At 40.7% G+C, this 26,761-nt stretch overlaps 1 protein-coding gene across 1 annotated transcript; it reads right to left on the reverse strand.

The window, feature by feature from the left end:
- Nucleotides 1–1,510: 1,510 nt before the first annotated feature.
- LOC131227786 (very-long-chain aldehyde decarbonylase GL1-4-like) lies at nt 1,511–26,761 on the reverse strand. The gene is made up of 10 exons (XM_058223611.1): nt 26,693–26,761; nt 26,298–26,521; nt 22,007–22,239; nt 9,206–9,425; nt 8,564–8,942; nt 7,565–7,672; nt 3,640–3,840; nt 2,965–3,066; nt 2,684–2,857; nt 1,511–1,886 (listed from the first exon to the last, which is right to left on the reverse strand). Exons 1-10 carry the CDS (start codon nt 26,750–26,752, stop codon nt 1,725–1,727), a joined length of 1,863 nt encoding a protein of 620 aa, XP_058079594.1. The 5' UTR covers nt 26,753–26,761; the 3' UTR covers nt 1,511–1,724.

Below are 26,761 nucleotides of genomic sequence, written 5' to 3' on the forward strand. Positions count from 1 at the left end.
TTAAACCCAACAGACCTCACGTAATTTTTTGTCAAGATGACGGCTCGTAACTTCATCATGCCTGACAAGGATTATAATGCTTGGAACCAGAAGTTTGGCATTGGGCCGATCCTTCCTCGCCTTTTCATTTTTCATTGGACTTATCGCTACGCCGGATGCTCGGTGACAGCCTCATTGACAGATGATTATCATGTAGAGCAGCAGGAGATGGATGGCGATGACGATTAATACGTGGGTCACATTTACCTGCTACCTTTGGCTGGGGTCGTCCTTTTGTTTTGTTTTACGTACGACTCTTGAAGCACCTACATTCTATTTCTGATGGTTTAGATCCTCTTTATCATTTATTTGTGTGGCTTAAAGGGTTCTCATCAATGAAGTATGCTTTTTGATTTCCTGTTTCCACCTTATTGATACTTAACCTTGATATTTTGATGCTTGAGAGAGATAATGGATGGTATAGATCGCCATTTCTTTGCACTTTAATGGCCTACCTTGCCACTTGGCCCTTCTGGTCAATGGTTCGCCGCTTCAAGTATCTGCCGTCATGGAACTATAGGTTGGAGATCCAAACCATCCAATGGAATGACACAACTATATTGATGCCCTAGAATCTGCAGGTTGGCCGACTGGTCAGGTTGGCCACAATTGGCAAAACAAATGTACCATTCTGAAAATCATTTTGGCCAAAGTTTTCTAATCCATCAAACTATTTCCATTATTTGGTCCACATGATGATTGTATTAAATTTTGTTGGGCGCAGTAATTCATCCATCAGGTTAGTCCGACCTTGTACTTGCTGGTCGAATTATTATGTGATCCCCATTATTGGAATTGTAAAAATGGGTTATAAAAAGTTTTTCAGAGCCATGCTTTTGTACTGTAAGCTGGGGTCTACATTACCAGTGGATCAATCTGATTATTCAGCTACACTATTAATATAGTTGTGCTGTTCTGATGGAATGTAGCTAGAAGTAATTCATTAGAAATGTTTTTTTTATCCCTTTTCAGCAGGCATTTGTTTGCACCAAATATCACGAAATTTCATGTTTAATCAGTCTAATTACCGCAACCAAACAGACACTAAACAATGTCAGGTAATCACAATTTAGGTTTGGGATCATCTGACATGAACTACTAAACTTTGATGCCTCTTGATATAGGAATTTCCTCTCTGATACCAATTGCTTTAGCCTGCTAGTAAAAATTCAATAGCTCAACCATCCAGCAATGATTTGAGCTTTTTTCGTCTTCTACAGGCAAGCACCATGTACGTGGTGGATTCACCACAAGCGGGCCTGCATTACTGTCTGATTGGAGTGTTTTTTATTTTTATTTTTGAAATCTTGGAGACATGTTTGTATGATAAACAGGCCTTAATACTTAGCTCTATCTGCTGCAAGGGCCTGCAATACTGTGGGATTGGAGGTGTTTTTTTAAAAATAAAAACAAAAAAAAAAAAAACCAAAAAAAACCAAAACAAAAAGGAAAAAACTTAAGAGACATGTCGTATGATAAACTGGCCTTAATACTGCAAAGTTTTCAAACCACAAGCTAAGGACGCAAGCAGACTTGCGACAGTTTGTTGAAGCAAAGAAACAATAAAACACACATAACATATGATAGTATAGGTCTATGATATTCTCATGTTTAAACGTAGCATAAGTACTTAGAGATAATTAAGTATCTAAGAGGCCTTTTCCCATCTTTCAGACACATCTAAATCACTTATGCACCAATGGAAGGAATCCGTGCCGAAGAGCCGCATCCCATACCTTTTCAACATCGAGAATTTCATGGCCGCACTCGTGTGTGTCCCATCCTTCCAATGCATGCACTATTCCAGCCACACGGCACGCACTCATCACCCGCCTCGGCAGCCAGTTCTATCACATGTGCACACATCCCAAAAAAAAGTGTTATCCCTCTCTTGTAAATGAACATTGGTGCATTTGATTGCACAAGGAATCCAATTGCAAGTATTCGTTTTAATCAAGAGGAAATGAGGAAAAGCTAATGATGTTTCATATGATCCTATTACTCAAAAGCACGTCCTAAACAATAACTAGGGGTGGACCCTAGTCCGGCTTTAATCCCTTAAGCCCTGGACCTAATTGGGCTTGAATGGCCTTGGCCCATGGGCAAGGTACATGTATAGTAATCAAAGGTTTAAAATGTTTTTGTCTTGAAATATCCTCCATCCATAATATTTACAACGTATAAACCATGGTTTCAAGACTCGTATGAGTCTGATACAATTTTCCAAGTTGACTCAGGATTCAGTTGGGCCCGATCCAATTCAATACCATGAGTCACCCCTCACTCTACTTCGACTTGGGCAATTCATGACTCAATTCAGGGTCCGACAAGTTGGTCAAGCCACCCAGTCTTTTAACCATGGTATAAGAAATTTGGATCAATGAAACGTCGCCCCGGATTACAAGGTTTGTCTTTAAACTAAACATTAATTATGTCAAATGGGAACAATTAACAAGTATCTTTAAACCATTATAACAGTGCCCCACTTAATCATTGGACGGGGCCATTCATCAGGCACCAGGCCTAGATCTCAGGCTCTGACCTGGCCCTCAGGCCAAGTTTTGGGCCCAAGTCTCAGTCTGGGTCGCCTATCCAGTTGCCACCCCTAACAATAACAAGGTTACATGGGAAGTTGTGGACTAACCTCACAAGCATGCATGTTCTCGAGAGCCGGAGGAATGACCATTGCAGGATTGGTGTGGTAAACACAGTCCCTTCGCAGTCTCTTAGGAGGAAATTGGGAGAAGGGAATGAAATGAGTGCCTCTGGGAGCCATTCTTTGTTCTTGATCTTTCAATCCATCTCCTACTAACCATGCCTGAGTTCACACATGCAGCTATTAAAACGTGTTTTTCACCACATTATATTCTCACTTCTAAGTTTTTGCATGAGGGAAAAAAATAATGAAAAGACAGAAAAATCTACCTCAGCTGTATTATAAACGTTGGTGTGGAGCAAGCAGCACCTATTCTTGGCTGGCAGGCGTAATTTCAGCTTCTCATATTCATCACTACAGACGGTAATTATCTGTTCTCATGAAACCTCTAATCAGCAAAAATAGAAATCCAGGTCGTCCCCATCACTAGGGGCTTGGACACATGGCTCGAGCCCCATGGCTAGGGGCTTGGCAACATGGCTCTTCAAGTCATGGCCGCGGTCTTGGCCTTTGATTACCTACATAGGAAAATTTTTCTTTTCTTTTCCAACTAAAAAGCATGCCTTCTATAAATTGAAGGGATTTTGGGGTCCCCTATTAAAATTTATTTCCCAAAGGAAGCCTATTTTGGTGTTTTCTCATTAAATTAAAACAATGAAAAGAAGTGACATTTAAATCATATATGCCTAATCAATTCACTTGGGCCCTGTTTGGTAGAGGCCCAAAATATTTTAGTTAACATAAATTATGTATTAGAGATCTGATAGCTAATGCATAACAAGTTCATGCCATATTAGTTAACAATAATTAAGTATTACTAGATCAAGAACTATTTATACACAATCATGGTTAAATAAAATGAAATGAACTCAGTTTTAGGTGTCTACCAAACGGGATTTACGAGAGAAAACCAACGAGTCAAAGTGTGGGTTAATCATATTTACCTTGACACCCCTTTGGCATAAGGCTAGTGCAATTGCATAGCCTGTCTTGGAAAGGATTCCTCTCAGCAGGACCCGTTCTGTTCCTTTGGGAATGCTATAAAGCACGATAGCAACTGCCAACGAAGTTCCATCCACAATTCTAATATTGAGTTTTGGGTGCTTTGTGAGATAAAGTTCCCCATATCCGTTCAACTCCTCCCCCTGAAATTTGGTCTCAAGTTGTAACTGTAGTTATACTTACGGGATGTGGCAGAAATTCACAAAGATGAAAAGTGCATGCAACACATGGGTAATATGGTACACTTCAATTATTTATATGTGGGTCCCAATCCTGTTCCATGGGCCATCGTGTTAATCTCCTCAAGAGAGCCCTAAATTCAGCCAGGATGGGCTACATCACATTAAAGGGAAAAGTGAAAAGTCGTGCCTAAAACCTCTATATTCACTTAGTATGGCTCACCTAAGAAATAACCTGATTCTTGGTGTGTTCCTTCACCTTGGGTAGTATGGCTCACCTGAGTAATAACCTAATTTTGGGTGTTTTCCTTCACCCTTGGGTGAAGAATCTAGTGAACGGAGTGGATGGCATATACACAAAATAGGTCAGACTTTTGGGTGGTTCCCACAAAATAAGTTTGGAAGGTTTAATTGGTTAGGTGTCTTCCTCTGCCTATTCCCTGTGGTGTGGCCCAACTGAGTTTTCTATTAGGTTGATTTTTGGCCTCAGTGCTGAACATTGAAATGCTGCATCTCATGGATGGGGTCTATTTGATGCACACATCATAGTGGGCCCACAGAGGCCATCTATGCACCATATGAACATTTTCCCATGGGTCGAAATCAAAGCTCTTAACCACCGTAACTTATGGTAGACTCGACACCATGTCACTGAAGTGGTTGACTTGTTGTGCCGTAACACTGTATGTTGCCCATGACCGGTGTGACAAGTGTCGTTGAGATTTTGTTAAATCTCGTGATGTAATCGCCAAACTTTGATTAAATGATATTGTTCCAATAAAATCAAAGATATTCAAATTCTCGTCAATTTTTAAAATTTCGCAATCTTATCTTGAAATTATCATAAGTTTATCACAAATTTATTTTGAAGTTAAAATAAGTAAATTTATACCTACACTTCTAAAATCTTTGAAATATTTTATAATAAACATTCTAATATCTTATTGTCATTGAGATTTCTCCTGATAATATGGCTGAAAAACATAAAATTTTTGAAAATCATTCCATGATGCAAGTAACAATCATGCCAAGCGAATCTCCACTATCAATTTTCATTTAATCCATGATGAAACCCTTATCTTAAATTTTAAGTACATTTTACATGGATCATCATATTTCATTTTGGAGTACCGTGACCCTATAAATAGTGGGCCACCATCGTTGGCCCTACATAAAGAGTCTGATGTTTGAGTGACTTTCATCTCAAGCTAGCTTTTTTTAGAGAGATTTTCATTCCTTGAAGTTATTTAGATAATGTTTAAAATTTAAATAACATTTTTGTTACTTTCAGTCCACTTTTAGGATAAAATATTATGTCGAAACAATATAAAATACATCTTGGCCCAAATGGTCCTCTTTCCCCCTCCTCTGTCTTCTCATTTCTTCCTAGGGAGGTCATCGACTTTATTTTCCAAGGTGGTTTCTGCAACTCAGAGGACCCAGATTCCTATTTCTGGCCGTTGGAATCTTCAGGCTCCTCTGTCAAATCAGGGGGGCAGGCCAGCCGTTCAAGTGGGCAGAGGAGAAGTTGGGCGGTATGGGTCTGGCACTCTATGCTTCCCCTTAAGATCTCCTGCTTTTCTTGGAGGGTTTTACAAGGCGCCAGCCCGACTGATGTCAGAATTCAATCCAGGGGAGTTTATATGGTTTCGAAGTGTGAATCCTGCAGGGCAAGTGGGAGTCATAGTCCAACTGAGGAGACATTGCCGCACCTCTTCATTGCGGGCTCCCTAGCAAAAGTAGTGTGGCACCACTTCAGATCAATTTTTGGTATCACAATCTTGTACAACCAGTCAGTGGAAGACATATTAATGGCCTTGTGGACAGCCTCATCTCCTTTGGGTAATTCAACTCTCCCGCATGGCCTTACTCCTATAATCATCCTATGGGAGATTTGGAAAACTAGAAATGAAGCGAGATTTGATGGTTCAAAGGTCCTCCCCTCCAAAACGATTTTTAGGATTACCCGGTGGTTTAAAATGCTTAGTCTGGGGCTTCCAAAAACCACCAACAGATCTCTGGTCAATGAGATCACGTTCAAGGCCCTGGGGATTGTCGCTCCTCCTCCGCAAAAGATGGTAACTTTGATTATGAAGTAGCTCCCACCAGTTGTGGGCTGGTGCAAATTGAATGTAGACGGGTTGTCCAAGGGCAATCCGGGGTTGGTGGGAGGTGGAGGGGGTCTGTAGAGGGGAGAAAGGCAAGCTTATGTTCGCTTTCGCCATTAACTACGGGCTGGGATCCAACAACATCGCGGAGCTTAGAGCAATCTGGGACGGTTTGGTCATGTGTCTGCAGAGGGGGCTGAGTAAGGTTCAGGTGGAATCTGATTCCAAAATGGTTGTAGACTTATTAAATGGCAAGATTTAGGGGGCTGCACACTAGGGCTATTGGTTGTCCCAAATTCAGAAAATCAGGGGCAGAGGTTTGTTTTCCTTCTGCCATATTTTAAGGAAGGGATTGCCACGGCGGACGGTTTGGCCAAATTGGGGAGCTTTCAGCAGTCCCTTTCCACGTTCACGCAGGCCTCCGAGTTTCCTCATCGTATTTGGGGCCTAGCCCTGCTCGATAGAGGAGGGTTGGGCTCATTAGGCTTTGCCCGAGAGGGCAATAGGGGCTGCTAGGGGCCTTTAGTTTTGGTGGTTCTGGGTCAGGTTGTCCTGTTCAGTTTAGCTTTAGTTTGTTTGTTTTTCTTTTCCTCATGTTAGGCTCCTCTTGGTCCCTTTTTTTTTACGAGAGACAGCCCAAAGTGCTCTCTATTGTAAAGTCTTTTCATACATATATATATATATATATATATATATATATATATATATATATATATATATATGGAGTTCTTTTTGGAAAATAAAAAAAATGGGGTGCTGTTTTTTTTTTTTCAAAAGACTTATATTCATGGAGTTGTAACTGTACATAGCCTGGGTGGGCGTGTTAGCAAAAAAGGAAAATCAGGCCCACCAAACCAAGAATCAAAAGGAAAAAAGATGGAGAGAGCTGCTAAATCTCTCTCAAGTATCCTAAACCAGCTCGATTAGGGAAGATCAGACCTCTGATGATGGGTCTTGAAGATGGATGATGGCAGAGGTGAGACACTTGAAGATGGCGGCACATATGACTATATGTGGGGCAATTCGTGGATGGATGAGTTGTTCTCCTTTCTATCAAATTCTTAAAAGTTATTATTATTATTTTTTTTAAATATGGGCCGGTAAGGAAATATAAAAGCAGAAATGAAAGAGATCAAAATTCATTTTAAATAAATTCACAAAATCAGACGTAGAAATGCTATTTCTATAAAAATGGCACTTCCTCAGTTGAAACTCAAATGTGCATTTCAGTAATTCAACTACAGTTTGAAGGATACATATGATGATTAATGTTTGAGGGTAGCAACTTAGTCATTTCCACTAACTAGTTCTCGAATGTCATTTCATTAATGCATCTAAACACAACGCAATTGTATAATTACATAATTAAATTGGGCCATTTTGTCATCAAGTGGGATTAAGGTTATAAACATGTCATTTTGAACCACACAGTTTCTGATGTGTGCACTGTGTAGGGAGGAGATGAGAGATCCCTAATGTGTTTTTTTTTCCCCTCTCTAAAGATGAAAACTTTGTGTCAGATTACAGGAAAATGAAAGGATGCCCACATTTCAAAAGGTAAACAGTTTGCATAATCTTGCCTGATTTAGAAGACCAAAGCTGATAACTTTAACCCCTGCCTCTTCCGCCTCAAGTATGGCCTTCTCAATCAAGCTATTGATTATATCTCTTTGACATGATAATAAATACTGCACATGAAGATAATTATACACCTATTAATCAGGAAAACAACTTTTCCATAAATACATCCTGATGTCGTGCTACTTTTTATGTTGGGATTGTAGCTGTTGGATTCATTGCTTACATGGCCCAAAGCATATGTATGATTCGTGGATGGATAATATCAAAGAGAGAGATTTTTATGTTGGGATTGTAGCTGTTGGATTCATTGCTTACATGGCCCAAAGCATATGTATGATTCGTGGATGGATAATATCAAAGAGAGAAGAGAGAGAGAGAGAGAGAGAGAGAGAGAGAGAGAGAGAGAGGACATGGGAAGATCTATCGGTGCCCAATAAAGCAATGATTTAATTAGGAAATTGTCCAAATTTGAAAAAGAAAAGAGTAAAATGATCAAATGGTTGAAATATTCTGATCTCAGAATTTTGGAGCATCTCCTATCCATGGTGAAGCAGGTCATATAAGTGGTTTGGATATTGAAACATTACTACAATCCAACATTCATATCGCCGTAAAAATAGCAGTAAGTCGGGATGTATTGTAGGAAACCTCGTTATAAGAACTATTAAAAGGAGATCTATCTAACATACACAAACATATGGTATATGAGAGAAGCTATTGAGATCCCCATGAGGAGGATTGAAGACATGATCCACGCAAATGTGTTGAATCCAGGCCATTGATTTGGTGGGGCCATCCATGTGTGTGGCTGGCCCAAAACTCAATCCATGTGGGCCACATGTAAACTGAATAAAGATGTGGTCAAAATTTTCATGAACCATCTATGTCTCCTGATAGATGGCTAAGACCAAACACGTGTGCGTGGCGTTGGCATGTTTGATGCCAAGTCACCTCTCTGATAATTATTCCTCATGTAAAATGCCCATGTGTCCTCTTACTTGGAAACTGTATCTTGGAATTGCCCATGTTTGCATTGTTAGCTCATGCAACCTGTTCCATTCAACCGTAAAGGTGGAACCAAATATCCACGTCAGCAACATGAACCCCGATGAAATGGGCCACAGCATCCATGAATAGTACAGTTGGAAAGCATATGGTTTAGAAGCCAGCGAAGCAATTCCTAGCCGTAGATGGTAAATGGAGTAGAGGGTAGTTGGATGGGTGAGATGGACCACATGTGGAGCCTCCTTCGTTCCTTTGAGTGAAGCTTCATAGAGTGCATCTGACGATTTGTCCATGGTGCCATATATATAGTCATAGAAAGGCATGAAGAGGCAGTAGTTGGTCCGGAATTGCGTGTGGTGAAGCGAATGATACCTGTTTGGGAAAATCATTAGTTATATATATATATATATATATATATATATATATATATATATATATATGTTTTCAACCTAGGCTACTGATCCAATGGTTGGATCTTTGAATGCGAGAGATTGTTGCATCCCCATCTGATTAACAGTCTAGACCACCGAACCATGCGCCCACATGCAGCATGTGATTGTGAGCCTCATCAAACCATATTACCAAACAGTGTCTAAGGTTCATGATCCAATATTAATGAATGAGAGGAGACTTACGAGGGCGTGTACATGAGGTACTTGAGAGGTGGACACATCGAGAAGAGTAACTTGGGGACCAGCTCGAAGTTGCAATGGCCCATGTTGTTCATGAAATCAATGTACGTGAAATACCCAGCGATGGCTGAGATGGAAGCCGTCCCCATAAGTGCCGCGGTCAGCTGAGGGATTGTGAAGAGCATGAAGTACAAAACCATTTCTGCAAACGGATGAATCACAGCTGCAGGAGGAGCAAAAGGAAAATAAAAATGGATTATGATTGAATTATGAATTTCTGTATAATTCCAAGGAAAGAGTACTTTGATCAGATGATCCTAACCATCGCATCCAGGACAACGAGTGGTCATAGGAAACAAGGCCAACTATTGCCTGCATGCATGCGGATCATCCAATTAATGTGATTTTCACATGGTGGTCCAGGAAGTGTGGGCTCAACCTATTGGATGGTCCATATTGATTAATTGGACTGTCCACGTATCCATATGCAACCAGGAGCACTATAATTTATTGTTCGCACATGTGATTCTACCAAAATTTTGTTTACACGTGTGCAAATGGAAAATCTGTGACTATTAGTCTATGTTCCCAATCCAACAAATCAGATGTATTTATCATTTAATCAAAGCTGATTTTGGAGTTATGCCTCATCTACAATAGGTCTTACCTTTTGCGCAGGGGTGCCAATGGACAGGGCAAGGGCCGGGCTGAGCTCTGTCCAACAAGCTCAGCCTGCATTTTCCAATGTAGGCCTAAGCTCTGCTTGGGCCAGGATGGACCAAAATTCAGATGGTCTACTAGACGAGGCACCTCATGAAACATTCAAGGCTAATTTTTTTAGTTTGATTTAAAAATCTAGTGGGCTATACGAAAGTGAAAACCTCCAAACCCTTTTTTTTTTCTATTTTTTTATTTTTTATTTTTACTCTTACGAGCGGCCATCGCATTCATCAGTTTAGTCATTGCTCAAGATATGGTTTTACAGAAATAGCCACACGTTTGGCACCGAATAGTGCATAATCAAGGCTCTTGTTTTCAAAATACTCGTAAACCAAAATCCTCTCATCTCCGTCGATGCAGCATCCATACAACTTCACAGGGTTCTGCTGCTGCATCGCTGATATGGTAACAATCTCTGTTACAAGCTGACGCTTTCAATGATGAGATGCCACTGAGAGTTGCTACGCAGCTGCTATCCTTCCATCTGAAAGTGTATCCGTATAATCAGCCCCAAATCAGCTTCTTGCTCCCAACCTATTTACCAGGGTGAAATCTCCAGTAGCAGTCCTCAGTTCGCAATAAATAAAACTGTTTCGTTTGGCACTGAAATCTCTAGGTAGCAACACCCAGATACATAGCTCAACTGGCAGACTGAGTGGAGATACCTCGTTTCAACACTTGAGGTCTTGTTATCAATCCCTAGCGGGGATGGCTAACATGGAGTGCGTGTACTGGCATGGGTTTGTACTAACAAGTCAATCAAAAAAAAAGAAATCTCTAGGTAGCAGTCCTCGGTTCGGAATAACTAAAAGCTGTTTGGTTTGGCACCCATGTCTAGAGGGTCTTCATCTTTATGGATGCCCCCGCTCGTCAAAAGTTCTTACAAAATTTACGTGAAAACCTGTTGCCAGGTCAGCATCTCTCTCTCTCTCTCTCTCTCTCTCTCTCTCTCTCTCTCTCTCTCTCTCTCTCTCTCTCTCTCTCTATATATATATATATATATATATATAGGGAAAAGGTACTATGCGCTCGACCTCACGCGAGTCAGCTCGGATTGACTCAGCTTGAAAGGCAGACTCGGGGCGAGTCAAGCTTGTTTTCTAAAGCTCAAGTTGAGTTCAAGCCGAGTTCGACCATAGTGCATTTCAACTCGGACTCGGCTCAAATAATATATTTTAATATTATATATTATATATATTATATTAATATTAAATATATATGATATTTTTAACTTTAAAAATAAAATAATAATAATAATAATAGTTAAAACTTAGAAGTTTTTACTAAAAAACCCTACCCGACCGCACTGGATTGAGTCGGGTTTGGGTCGGGGTGGGGGCTAGGTTGGGCACCGGGTTGAGTTGGGTGTGGGTTTGGGTTGGGTTGGGTTGGGTTGGGTTGGGTTGGGCGCAGGTTGGGCGCAGGTTGGCATATGAACAAACTCGACTAGACTCAAAATACTTGAGGTCTTGGTATCGATCCCTAGTTGGGGTCGCTAACATAGAGTATGTGTACTGACATGGGTGTGTATTAACAAGCTAACTCAAAAAAAAAAAAAAAAAAAAAAAAAAAAAAGCTCAACTCGACCCGAACCACTAGCTCGACTCAGAAGTTTTGGCAAACAAGCCAAGCTTCAATATTGAGCTCGAGGGCAAGCTCGAGCTCGAGCTCGAACTCAAGTATAGCATAGACGAGTCAAGCCGAGGCTTCACCTAGCTCGACTCGACTCGGCTCGATGTACAACCCTATATAATAATTCCCAATGCAGGGACTACATCCTCAGTCCTTACGCTCGATAAAACCTGCACCCATAGTTTTTATAGGCCCATTGTGATGTACATATGAAATGCACTCCCACTGCTAATTGTGCCATCACGTGTTAGGCTTTGGGACAAAAAATTAAGCTGAGTCTTGACTCAGGGCCCAAAAAAAAAAAAACAGTTGAGATATTTAAATGAACTGTTAATTTTTATTTTTTTACAAGGCTTACTATGATGATTATATGAAATCTACATGAACCACTGGATGCTTGGGCCCAAAACTCAAACACATCCTTAATTCAGACGGGCCAAAACAAAAGAAACAGTTTGGAGGGTAGGGTCACCCTGTTCGACACCCAGATCCATAGCTCAACTGGCAGACTGAGTGGAGATACCTCGTTTCAACACTCGAGGTCTTGGTATGGATCCCCAGCGGGGGTGGCTAACGTGGAGTGTGTACTGACATGAGTGTGAACTAATAAGCTAACCCAAAAAAAAAAAAAAAAAAGAGTAGCCCTGTTCGCTATTTTTAATTGCAAGGTCGCTGATTTTTTCAGCTATACTCCTAAAATTGGGCCAATTACCTGATGGTGAGAGTGGATACATGATGGGATCCGGCCCCAGTTAAACCACCCAATGGACGTATACACGCTGATTTAGCATAAGGAATGGATTGGACGCTGACGTTGCCACTACCTGGGTGCTGGAAAAGCTGTGGGCCCACCATGATATACGTGTTTTCATTCATGCCATCAATCCATTTTTCCAACTCATATTAGGGCATGATTCAAAAATTGGAGCATATTGAAATCTCAGGTGGACCCTACCATAGAAAACGGTGATGATTGAATGCCCACCATTAAAATTTTCCTAGAGTACATTAGGATAGTTATTTTCCATCAAACTTGTTGATTAGATGAGAAAGACTAGGCTGAAGGCAAAACACAAATATCAGCTTGATTCAATACATTTTTATGTCCCCGCAATGTTTTCAACGATTGGTGTGGAATCATAACCATTTCTTGTGGTGTGGTGCACCTGAGATCTAGATATGTTCCTTTTTGGGGGCTCATGTCCTAAATTACATTAGCAAAGTGAAAGAATGGTATGGATAGAACACATATATCATGGTAGGCCCACAGATTTTTCAACGCTCACCTGCTGCAGGATAAGCATGCAGTTGGTCCCTCATCGTAGACGAGTGGTCCAGATCAGTGGGGCCGTCATTAAGAATTTTAAACATCCACTCAGACCATTATTAGGTAAGTGGTTCAATTTTAGGCATCTACATTTATAATTTAAGTGGATGATGCGATTTGATACAGTGTACAAGGCAACACCCACCTTCTACATTGTAGGTGAGGCGCCCACCTATATCACCGGTAGGTCTTTTTTTTTTTTCCTCCACGCTTATTTTAGCGTGCCATCTAATGATTTGTGTGGATTTCATATAATCACCACAGCTGGTCTTATAAAAAATAACGTTCTCTTGGTGCGGCACACATGAATCATGGTTCAGCATTTTTATTATTATTAGTTTTTTTGCTTTGGGCCTAGGGTTCCATCCAAAGTTTGATCGGGGACTTAATTAGAAGTGCATATCTCGTGCGTGCTGCCATGCCCACAGAGCACTCATACACGCACATACGTTATACATTATATGTGCGTGTGTGGAGGGAAATGGTTCTATGCGGTCCACCTCATGGCAACTTCCAATGAGGTCAAGCTGTGTGGCCCCACCGTGATGCGTGTTGAACATTTACAGTCAGATGCACCATTCCATGGTGGACCTCGGGCTTAAAAATCAAGTCAATCTATGACTTGTGTGGGCCACACCACATAGAAAAGTTGAGAGGGGTTATCCTCCAATTAAAATATTCAAAATCATTTTTTGGGCCCACCAAGATGTGTTTCAAAAATTCAGCCCATCTATTATGTGTGTCCCACTTGGATGAGGGGTCAGACCAAGTTTCAAAGCATCTAAATTTTAGGTGGGCCCCACCAAGTGATTTTATATGTTTTAAGCATATCTTCACATGATTTTAGATGTTATGGCCCACTTGAGTTTCGCATCCAGTTTATTTTTAGAATATCCCATAATTTAAAAGGGACCCATCAAATGGATGATGTTGATGTTCGACACATCACGTGGGGTCCATACAGATCTACCTCATGGGAAGTTCCCACACACACGCACATATATGCATGTACATATGTACATATGTGTGTGTAGGGAAAAGGTTTTATGTGAGCTCATGGGAGCTTCCCATCAGGTTGAGTTGTGTGGCCCCACCACGATGCATGTCAAACATCTACCCTATCAGTCAGATGCACCATTCTATGGCGGGCCTAGGGTTTAAAAATCAAGTCAATCTGTGACTTGTGTGGGCCACACCACATACAAAAGTTGAGAGGTGTTACCCTCCATTAAAACATTCATAATCATTTGTTGGGCCTACCGAGATGTGGTTCACAAATCCATCCCATCCATTATGTGTGTCCCACTTGGATGAGGGGTCAGACCAAGTTTCAGATGCATCCAAATTTCATGTGGGCCCCACCAAGTGCTTTTATATATTTTAAGCATGTCTTCACATGATTTTAGATGGTATGGCCCACTTGAGTTCCGTATATGGCTGCTTTTTGAGATATCCCATAATTTAAAAGGGACCCATCAAATGCATGGTGTTGATGTTCGACATACATCACGGTGGGGCCCACACAGCTCGACCTCATGAAAAGTTCCCATGGCTCAACCACATAGAACCTTTTCCATATATATATATATATATATGGAAATGGTACTATGAGGTCGACCTCACGGGAACTTCCCATGAGGTCGAGCTGTGTGGGCCCCAACATGATGCATTTGATGGTCACCTTTAGGCTATAGGATATCCCAAAAATCAGCCATATATGGAACTCGGGTGGACCATACTATCTAAAATCATGTGAAGACATGCCTAAAACTTATAAAAATGCATGTTGGGGCCCTACTTGAGTTTTGGATGCGGCTGAAACTTGGTCCGACCCCTCATCCAAGTGGAACACACAATGGATGGTTTAGATTTATGAACCATATCTTGTTGGGCCTAATAAATTATTATGAATGCTTTAATGGGAGAGTAACCCCACCCAAGTCATAGATTGAATTGATTTTTAAGCCCGCGGCCCACCATGGAATGGTGCATCTGACTGATCGGTAGATGTTCGACGCACATCATGGTAGGGCCCACACAGCTTGAACTCATGGGAAGTTCCAATGAAGCCGGCCTCATGGTACCATTTCACACACACACACACGTTGAATGGGAGCCCTTTCATTAAAAAAATTGGCCTATGACAACCCAATGACTGGACTTTTTATCTTCTGACTGAACTTTTATTCCACGGGGTATTCATTGTGAATCCCACCGTTTCAACCATTTGGACAATGCCAAATCGGTACTGAGCGGTCACTTGGCCTGATTAATGTATCGCACATCCTCTTTCAAAAGTTTCACATATTTTATTTCATGGAACCTTAGTAAACCCATTTTATTTCATAGGACCTTAGTCTACATGGATCTTAACCTCCGTGATAAAATCATGCACCTGGTGAACCCCTATCATATGGTTTTTAATTTATCAATCACATGTGTTGGCATTCTGTTCAGATCTGGCACGACCAGTGTCAAATAAATATTTCCAACCACCAAGTGGCTGAGTTTCACCGGTCGTGCAAAAATCTATTGGCACTCCACTTTTTGCACAACCGATTTACAATGAAGATTCATGACAGTTGAGTAGTTTTGAGTTCTATTGGTTGTGTCAATTTGTTTTCTATCATGTGTGTGTGCGGTAGAGTGTATGCCATAATCAATATAGCGGCTCAATACAAACCACACATCTTTCGACCCCCAAGTGCCAAAATAAGGAGATATGTCCAATATCAACGTATATGACTATATTTTGAAAAGATTGGTCGCTTACTCGATCACTCACATAAAAAAAAATTTCTTCATCTGAAGATGGTGCTTTGACTTTCACGAGAAAATACTATTCAAAATATTAGTGTAATTAAATAAAAGGAAAAAGTTCAAAATACTAGTACAATCAAATAAAAGGAAAAATTCACAATTAGTCATTAAGAGTAACTGCAAGAATGCGTCTCTTGAAAGAACTACTTGATATTAGATGAGAATTAAGTCCAGCGTATGATCATAGATTTGAATTATAACTAAGAACTAAAAATCACTGCTACTCCTAAGATAACTGAGATAAAGTAAATTGATATATTTGATTTGATTGGTGTGAGACCCCTTACTTTATTGATTTCATATGCTATTTATAGATTTCTTTTGCACAACTTATTCTTCTAGATATTTCTATCATTACTCCAATGGCTATGGTAATTGAGGAGTCATTCTCTACATTCTACTGCTTTCTAGATCCTTCTGTTTTATTACGTGTTCTTTTTGTGACTGTTTCTCTTCCCTTAACTAAGCTTTATTTTTCTCAGTCCGTACGCGTTCATCAGCTGAATATTAGCCACATATTTTTGTGGGACATCTTATGATACAATGCCACCTTTTAACTGACTTTAATGTCCAAACTCCATTTTTTTTAATTTAAAAAAAAAAGAAAAAAAGAGGTACTTTCGTCCCAGGTGTCTCTATCAGTACTACATTTTCATGTCCTGGACTCATATTTGAGGAGAAAACAATATAAAAAAGGGTTTTTATTTTTATTTTTATTTTATTTATTTATTTTATTGTTTATATTTTCTTATAACGACTTGGGGTCTAGGCTTTTTTTTTTTTTTTTCAAAATTACATGCTTTTAAATTATTTAAAGCAAACCACTTAAGTTTTCCACCGTTAGATGGATCCATACATCTGACATGATATCCAGTTTTGTTACATGTTGTTCAGTGTCCCGTGGCGGAAGGTCCCACCATGGTGTTTATGAGAAATCCACCCAGTCCATATGTTTTTTCAGATCATTTTAGAGTATGAACCTAAAAATGAGGCAGATCCAAAGCTCAAGTGGGCCTCATAATTAATAGAAAAGAGTGGGGACCGTATGCCTATTCGTGGGACACATAAGCTTTGTATTAGGCTAATATTTTTGTTTTTCTACTTCATCCTACTGGGAATGACCTTATGAATAATTGAATAGCTTCGTGAACGATTTCAATTGTATATAAATATCACGGTGGAGCCCACACAGTTTGAATGATATATAACTCCTTTCTACTGTTTACGGTCATGTGGCCCAATTAATATTTTGGATACGCCTGATTTTTTTGTCTCTTATGTCTTATCGTGAGCTAACAAAACAAACGGAGAGGATAGATTTCTTACGAAAATAACAGTGGACACCACCTACAACAAGGACAGCGGTGGTTAGGACATTCAAATGCTCACGTCAGCATGAAATCGCGGTAGGGAGGAGTGGAATAGATTTGGCCCCGGCCACACACAACACCGTGCGACCTGAACATAAGGCCGACCTTGGTGTGTGTGTGTGTGTATATATATCTGGAAAAGGCACTTTGCGCTCCACCTCGCGATAAGCTTCCGTGAGGTAGAGCTGTGTGGGCCCCACCGTGATGTGTGTCGACCATCAACACCGTGCATTTGATGGGTCCCCTCTAAATTATGGGATATCCCAAAAATAAACCGTATATGGAACTTAGGTGGGCCATACCATCTAAAATCATGTGAAGACAAGCCACAAACATATAAAAGCACTTGGTGGGGCTCACCTGAGTTTTTAATGCTGCTGAAACTTGGTCTGAACCCTCATCCAAGTGGGACGCACAGAATGGATGTGCTGGATTTACAAACCATATCTCGGTAGGTCCAAAAAATGATTATGAATGTTTTAATGGTACATGGCCCCTCCCCACTTTTGTATGTGGTGTGGCCCACAAAAGTCACGGATTGACTTGACTTTTGACCTAGGCCCACGATGGAATGGTGCATCTTACTGATGGGGTAGATATTCGAAACGCATCACGGTGAGGCCCACACAACTCAATCTCATGAGACGGTCTCGTGAGGCCGAGTGCATAGTAACTTTTCCCATATATATATATATATATATACCCATGCGGTCTATCCTGTTCTACGTTTCATTTCATGCCATAGTGCCAAACATGAAGCAGATCCAAGTGTTTAGTGGACCAAAATACAAGAAAGAGTGGTGATTGACCATTAAAAGCTTGTTCATATGACCTTATCAACATATTAGTTTGCAAACGAACATTATGATGGGCCCTAGGTAGGTTTTAATGGTGGGCGTTCAATCACCACTGTTTCCTATGGTGTGGCCCTCCTGAAATATAGATCTGCTTATATTTTGAGCTCATGCTCTAGAATGAGGGGGAGAAACGGATGGATGGACTCGCATGGATATACAATATACGCATCAAGGTGGGGGACTGTTAGGGCTTCACCCTGTTGGGTGAGGCTGGGTCGCACCTAATCTGCTCCTTGACAGAGATAAGATGTCCTGGGCTACCAGGTGTTTGTGAAAAGTCCATGTCATCCGTACATTTTGCGAGATGATTGTAAGGCACGACCTCAAAAAATGAGGCATATCCAAAGCTTCAATGGTCACATGATATAAAATAGAAGCTTTGGATATGCGATTTTATTTTATTTTTTTCTTCGGTTCATTTCAGTTGGGATGACCCTATGAACCGTTAGATTGCATATAAACATCACCTTGGAGCTCAAAAAGGTTTAAATGATAGGCAACCTCTTTTTATTATTTTCATCTGCGTGGCCCACTTGAATGTCAGATCCGGCTAACTTTTAGTCTCATGACTTAAAATGAACTGGCAAAATAGATGGACAGTGTGGATTTCTCACAAACATCATTGTGGACCCCACCTGCGATGAGGGCAACAAGCCATCCAAATGTCGCCTTGTAATTGTCACAAAGAGATGGGCTGTCAGTGTCCTGGAGTGGGAAGCTAGATGGGGCCCACCATGACATTCATGAATAATCCACGCTGTCCATCTGTTTTGATAGATCATTTTAGGGCATGATCTCAAAAATGAGGCAGATCCAATGCACAAGTGAAACATACTAGTCAGGCTCATTTAAGGTTCCGAGATTGCCTACTTTTGAGACCTGGGTTCCTATGATTCAGATCTAACTCATACTAGTCAGGCTCATTTAAGGTTCCGAGATTGCCTACTTTTGAGACCTAGGTTCCTATGATTCAGATCTAACTCATTTTTGAGCTCATGGCCTAAAATGAGATGGAAAAATGGATGGACGGTGTTGATCACACACATACATAAAGCTGGGCTTCATCAAATTAACCTTCTGCATACCCACTCCCTCCCAATAGGGTATAAAAGTGGATGGGGTCAAATCCAACATTTAGACATCTTAATGGTATAATTTTGTCTTTGAGTGTTAGTCAAGGTTAGCCAGACAATTTTTTCTCCATATTTACAAACCTGAGGTGTTTCATTGTAAATATTTTGAAAGCATGCACTAAAAATAAAAGGCCTAAATGATTATTATTATTATTTATTTTTTTACAAGCGCCCACACCCCCACACACTCACACTTTAATGAGATTTCACCACCAATGGATACCCGAACCCTTGACCCGGTGTTGAAACTCCTGAGAGTATAGCTACCACCTAGCTACCACCGGAGCAAGAGTAAAGATCCAGCCTAAATGATTTAACAATTGGATGGGGATAGTTTTATAGCAATTCCGACTGTTTGAAAAGCTGACCCATATGATGAATGAAGCAAAACATAAAAATTACACCGAGAACAAAATTTTAACCCTTTTTATATTTTTGGGGCTTTTCTTTTTTTTTTTTTTTTTTTTTTTTTTTTTTTTTATCAACTTTAAACCTTCCAAGACACTGTTAGACTTGGATCCTTGCTCTTGCTCGGGTGGTAGACTCTCGAGAGTTTCAACACCCTGTCAAGGATTCGAGTATCCATAGGTGGTGAAAGCCTACTATGGCGTGAGTGTGTGGGGGTGTGTGTGTGTGAGTTTTTTTTTTTTTTTTTTTTTTTTTTTTAAAAAGAAAAAAAAAGAAAAAAAAAAAGAGAGACGTATAGACTTGGTTGTAACAGGGGAAATTCCATGTAAGCCCTATGGGCTGCTGTGATGTTTGGGCCATATCCACTGCATCCATATGTTTTTCCGGCACATTTTAGGGCATGAGCCTACACAAGAGGGAGATCCAAAATTCAAGTGGGCCACTCCACAAGAAATAGTGGTATTAAATTCCCATCATTGAAACTTTCGTGGAGGCCACTATGGTGTGTGTGACATCTAGTTTGTCCATGTTGGTGGCACCAGATGATGTTTGAATGTGAGCCCAAAATCTGGTCAATCCAAAACTCAAGTGAACTACACTGTAGGGAACAGTGCAAACGGGATGCACATCATCATATTTGCCCAGCCCCATCTTTTAATTAACCCAATAGTTTATTGAGTGGATCCTATCTAATACAGGGCTCGGATATCCTGTACATGTCTGAGTTTGCACTTGTGAAATCATACATTTTGCTAGATGATTTCATAACTCTGCTGGTGTGTGTGTGTGTATCCCAAATGCGCTGGCATTTTATTCTAAATTTCGTAATCTATTTATTCCTACTGTATATAAGGCCTGTAGATTTGGACATTTTTGCCTAGACAATTGATTTTCATGACATTAGCTAAAAGAGGCTAAGAAAGTAAATTCTACATGAAATTATAGCTGTTTGGCATGAAACGGTATGAGATTTTACAGTATAGTGAATAATTTAAAATAGGCCCACTTCCTTTGTCTTTTAATGCACCTTCTCCTCTTTTTCTTCATGCGGCACCATAATGCGGAGATCGTGCGTGAAAGTGACTGCTAACTTCACATAGCAGCGGGACCTAGCTGAGTGTTTGCCTGACCGACATTTGTATTTAAACCTGGTTAACTAGTCTCATGAAAGAAACGTCATGGTCCGAACAAAAACCTATAGTTAGCATCCCGTGCTTACTGCTTCATATGGTGTGGCTTATATATATATATAGCTAATTTTTCACCCATGACCTAACATTGACTACAAAGCTTAATGAACAAGGCAAATTTTATAATTAAAATATGGTGGGCCATATAGACTTGCATATTTTACTCAGTGCGTAAAACAAGTGCCTTGGACGACTACAGTCCCTTTGCCTCTCTCCACTGTTCTTGGGTGAAGAGTTTATGGCAACACCTATTACAAGGGAGTTCCTGCAACATGAAAGCTCTATGGAGGCCACCGCAATGTCCATGTAAAATTATCCTCCACTACATCCAGGTTAAGATTTGTATCATATACCATCAACCGTTGGTCCCACCAGATGAATGGTTCAGATCCATTGATTGTACATCCATATGAACTGTTTAGTGCTAAAAACTATGACTTGATGATCTGGAATGCTCCGGGAGAATTCTCAGGGCTCATCTCTCACTTGACCTGAGTTTTTTTGGATCTAGTGATTTTTTGGTTCTAACTTGATGAATGGTTTGGATGGTATATGCAAAACATGGTGAAAACCATACTTTTTTTTCTTTTTTTTTTTTTTTTTTTTTTACACACGCACACACACCCACCCACACACTCACGCCATAGTGGGATTTCACCACCTATGGATACTTCATCTGTGAGTTTCGATGGTAGGCATCACCCACCTTGATTTCCATCTGAGTTACAGATCGAGATGATGTTTGGAATCTTGGCCTACCATGGCTGGGCTCACCAGATGCACGGTTTAGATTTCACATATATATCACAGTGGGTCCCATTTAGCTCCCACGTATAGGTGATTTAGGTAGACATCGGTAGACAGACTGCGTTTCAACGTTTGACTTCATGGGTTCGAGTGTTGAAATGGTAAACTTGTTGGAACAAGTCAGTCCTAATAATAAGCAAGTGGTTGCCCACTGAGTTTGAATTTGTACTGTTGTTGAAGGAGTCTTTCAGTTACGGTTTAGTTGAGAAAAAAGAGCAAAGAAAGTAGAGTTGGTTTTAATTTCAGCTATTTATGTATTGCAGCTTTTGGTAACTATGTGTGTAATGAAAATTACAATAAAAGTTAAAAATATTGCAGTCATTTCAGCTAGCTATATTCTTTTTAAAATTGAATATACAAGAGGTGCACCACCAGTGACCCCAGTTTCGTACTCCTGCTATCAGCTGCCCACTTTTGCTATCATCGAGTACCCACGTTGCGTGCATTTGAGATAAAAAATAAAAATCCATTCTTCTTGAGATTTAGGGTGCATCCAAACGCACCCAAAGAAAAATCAATGGAAAATGAAGAATTTCTTACCTGTGATGGGCTCGGTGACGACAGAGGAATGGTGGTGGGAGTGGTAGCGAGAGTACAGAAAATGATGGTGCAATGCTCTGTGTGCCCAGTAATACAGGAACTCCACCGGACCCACGTGAAGGAGTATTATGAAAACCACACCGTCAGTTCTCCATAAAGGCAAGTTTGTAGTTCCAGGGACGACCATTCTAGCCAAGTATAGAACAATGCCACTCAAGAGTATCTGATCATCCCTGCCATTCATTTCTCAAACATATGAGGCGTCCGTAAGTACAACATAAAGGAAAAATGCTCTGTTGCACTGAGTGCACCGAAGCCTTCCCATGCAATGCAGTTGCATTTGGACCTGAAGGCAGATAATACCATCCATCTGTACCTTCCATTTGATCAATCTAACTCGCCTTGGGCCACCTTGAAATTTTCACGCCAAACCGAGTATCAAAACTATGCATCCATGCATGGAGGAAATTACCACTGTAAACCATACCTTTTATCCAGTGTCTTTTACGAAGGATCCAAAACTTACCTTCCCAACTTAGACCTTGCACATACGGACAGAGCATTTGAGGATGAAAATACCCCTACTTTTCAAAGTGATTTTTCATTTCTGTAGACATTAGCTACGGATTATAACCGTAGTGTGAGGCAGCATAAGCAGGATTCTTTCATCCTCAAATGCTTTGTCCGTACGTGCAAGGACTAACTTAGGAAGGTAAGTTTTAGATTCCTCGTAAAAGACGCTGGATAAAAGGTGGGGTTTGCTGTGGTAATTTTTTCTCCATATATGTCGTTTTTACTTGGACCATCCATCTTTTGACGATTTAGATCAGATGGTTTGCATCGCATAACTATGATGGTTCTATAAAATCATAACCAATCAAAGATAGGTCCCACTGATTGGATGCTTGAGATGGCTCATTAGAACTGTTCTCGCGAAAGATCTTGGGCATCCATATTTGCGATGGTTAGCACCATCCAGTGGTTGCAATATTAACCATCCATCCAATTGTTGCAATATTTTCAAGATGTCTGCAATATGATATGGACTGTCGAGTTCGAATGTGCAGAGGAAACGGATTGGCAACTCCTCCCACCACCAGCTCACTGGCTGATGGTCGGTGCTCTGTGGCCCCACCATGATATATGTGTTTCATTCATTCCGTTCATCAATTTTTACAGATAGTTTTATGGCTTGATCCTAAAAATGAGAGGGATATAAATCTCACCTCGACCACACCACATTAAAACAATAATGATTGGATATTCACCATTAAAATCCTCCTAAGGCCCACTATACTATTTATTTGACATCCAATCTGTTGATTAGGTCATACAAGCCCAGATGAAGAGAAAAAACAAAGATCAGATTGATCCAAAACTTTTAAGGCCCCCAAAATGTTTTTCATGGTCGACCCTCATTCAACACTGTTTCCTGTCAGTCACGTGGTGCACTTGAGATTTCAATATAACTCATTTTGAACTCATACTGTAAACTGATCTCTAAAAATAGATGGACGGATGAAACATATACATCATGGTGGGGGTGCACCGACCACCAGCCATTGGCTGGTTTGAGGGGGAGTACGTAGCCAATCCATTTCCATGTGCAGAGGCGCAAGCACGCGCCAACCTTAGGGTCCGTTTGGCCAGGTGGATTGGAAGGGATTGAATGGTATTAGGGTGGATGGCATGGATTTCAAGGTAATGATGGTGATGTCAGTGGATTGTCTTAAGATCCATGGGATTGCTATATCCCGGGATTGCTATATCTAGTCCGTTTGGCACACCCAGCCAATCCCGGGATTAAACCTTCCCATCCCTTCCAATCCCTCAAACCAAACACATCTCGGGCAAATTTGAACGGATTAGGGTGGATTGGATGGGATTTAAAGGTAATGATGGTGTTGTCAGTGGATTGTCTTAAGATCCATGGGATTGCTGTATCTGCCAATCCCTGGATTTAACTTCCAATCCCTTCCAATACCATCCAATCCCTTCTAATCCGCCCAGCTAAACAGGCCCTTAGTTGTCTTCCCATCCCTACTGTTCCATGTGTTGTGGCCCACCTTAGTTGTCTATCTAGATTTTTTTCCCGAAAGCAAATAGGCTGGTGTACCTCACACAGTTTATACAACTGCTATATTGATGTCAGCAAGTTCTGTGGGTCTGATCATGAGATATGTGTTATATCCAAACCATCTATCCATTTGGCAAGATCGTCTTTAAGGCTTGAGACGAAAAATAAGACGGATCTAACTATCAAGTGGACCACACTAAAAAAAGCAATGGGGTATTGAACTTCTATCATCATTTATTTATTTATTATTATTATTAATTTTTTAAAGTTAGCTTGTTAGTTGTTAGTACACACCCATGTTAGCACACACACTCTCTGATTAGCCACCCTCACTGGGGATTGACACCAAGACCTCAGGTGTTGACACGAGGTGACTCCACTCAGTCTTGAACTTCTACCATTGAAACCCTATTCGGGTTACAGAAGTTTTGGATTAATAAGAAATTTGTTTTTTCTTTCCATTCATGTCTTTGTGATCTTATGAATATGGTGGGCCCTACAAATTTTTTAATGGTGAAAATCATTGTCACTGCTACTATTTGTGGTGTGGTCCATATGATATTTGGATGTGATTATTTTTTGGTTAATGCTCTAAAATGATCTCTGAAAATAAATAAACGGTGTAGATATAATAAATACATCACTATGGGCCCATGTAACTTTGATGTCCTTTAAACCGTTCGTACAACTGGAGCTGGAGGAGCGTAAGTGCTCGTCTCCGCACGACACGTACCTACATCAGCTATATATAGGTGATGTGTGGTACACCAGCCAATCGTCTTCCTTTTTTCCAGGCCCTTGTACTGAGAAGCGCACCCGACTGAGGGAGTGGATGTCAGACAGAGAACGGTAGGTGGGAGTCCGGATCCTCTGTTATCAGGTCAACAGATAATTCCTGATACCCAAATTCTCATTGGTCTACGTCACCACTCACTAAAAAAACAAAAAAATATATAAAACAGCTTCAGACGCCCAACCATTAGGGTAACAGGAATCCTCTGTTGACCTGATAACAGAGGATCCCGACTCGGTAGGTGGATGTCAGACAGACATTATGGTAGGCGGACGTGGATTTCCTGCGAAAGCCTTTCGCACGAAGTTACTGCGCAAGTATGCTGGGTGGGGCCCAATGCAATTTATGATAGAAATTCATTCCGTCCACCAGTTTTGAAAGCTCATTTTAATATGGGGGACCAAAAATTAGGTGGATACAAGACTCAAGTGGGTCACACCAGAGGAAAAATTGGGGAAAGAAATTCCCACCGTTGAAACCTTCATGGACTCCATCTTAATGTTTATACGCTATCCAAACCGTTTATAATGTCATTCCAAATGGGATGAAGTGAAAACAGCAAAAATATAGCATGATATAGAACTTTTATGGCCAAAAGAATGAATCAACGGTTCTCACTGAATACCCAATGTTTCCTCTCGTGTGGCCCAAATGAGTGTTATATAAAACTATTGTTTGGTCTCACGTCCTAAAATGAGCTCTCAGAACGTATGGACGGGTTGAATTTTACACAGACATCTCAGCGGGTCCCACCCAGCATCCTTGCGCAGGAACTTCCTGCGAAAGGCTTTCGCAGGAAATCCGCGTCCATGGTAGGCGCACAGAGATGGAAACGGATCGGCTACTCCCCGTACACCAGCCGCTGGTGGTCGGTACGCTGTATGTGTTTCATCCATGCCGCCTATCTATTTTTACAGATTATTTTACGGTGCGAGACAAAACATGAGGTATATCCCAATCTCAAGTGGACCATATTACAGGAAACAGTGTTGAATAAACGTCAACCGTTTAAAACATTTTGGGGGTTATAAAAGTTTTGGATCAAGGTGATTTTTGTTTTTTTTCCCTTCAACTGGGCCTGTATGACCTAATCAACAAATTGGATGTCAAATAAACAGTATAGTGGGCCTTAAGAGGATCTTAATGGTGGATATCCAATCACTGTTGTTTTCATGTAGTGTGGTACTAATGAGATTTATATCCCTCTCATTTTTGCTAAAATGATCTGTAAAAATGGATGAGCAGAGTGGATGAAACACACACATCATGGTGAGCCCACAGAGCACCGACCACCAGCCACAGGGCTGGTGGCAAAGGGAGTGGCCAATCTGTTCCCCGCACAGAGAGCAGGTGTTGTAGAGGATTCTGTTCCCATACGAGAGAGAGAGAGAGAGAGAGAGAGAGAGAGAGAGAGAGCTCACCAGTTGCATTCTCTGTCCACCTGATCAAATTCAATACTCCTGTGGAGTATCCTGTGCTTGCTCCTGGCGGTTTGGAAGCGAGCCAAGCTAATCCATATCTGGTTGTGAAGCCACCTCCACACCAGCAGTAATGGGATGCTCATCATGTTCAGCAAATCCATCTCTACTTTTCCCATGCAATACGTATAGAAGCTACATCCCACAAACGGTGCCAAAATAACGTACTTCATTCGCACCATAAAAAAAGAATGAACATCGATGCCCCACAAAAGAAGGAAAAAGAAGAAGAAGAAGAAGAAGAAAAGAAAAGAAAAACGGATTACTAAACTTTTAAGCCTGTCTAAATGCACATTGGAGGATAATGCTGTGGAAAATAGATGGCAAAACGGGATTACCTTGAAGCTACCAAGCTTGTGCCATGGCCATTCCGTGAAAGGGCCTGGTTTTGAAGCCATATTATTTTT

This window comes from Magnolia sinica, chromosome 15 (assembly GCF_029962835.1).
Source record: "Magnolia sinica isolate HGM2019 chromosome 15, MsV1, whole genome shotgun sequence".
NCBI lineage: Eukaryota > Viridiplantae > Streptophyta > Magnoliopsida > Magnoliales > Magnoliaceae > Magnolia > Magnolia sinica.

What these genes read in the sequence shown, in the direction of transcription:
- LOC131227786 (XM_058223611.1), bottom strand. Translation starts at nt 26,752, where the DNA reads ATGGCTTCAAAACCAGGCCCTTTCACGGAATGGCCATGGCACAAGCTT. An exon ending in ACAAGCTTGGTAGCTTCAAG is followed by an intron (nt 26,522 to 26,692) that starts GTAATCCCGTTT and finishes GTGCGAATGAAG; the next exon opens with TACGTTATTTTGGCACCGTT. An exon ending in GTGGACAGAGAATGCAACTG is followed by an intron (nt 22,240 to 26,297) that starts GTGAGCTCTCTC and finishes AATGAATGGCAG; the next exon opens with GGATGATCAGATACTCTTGA.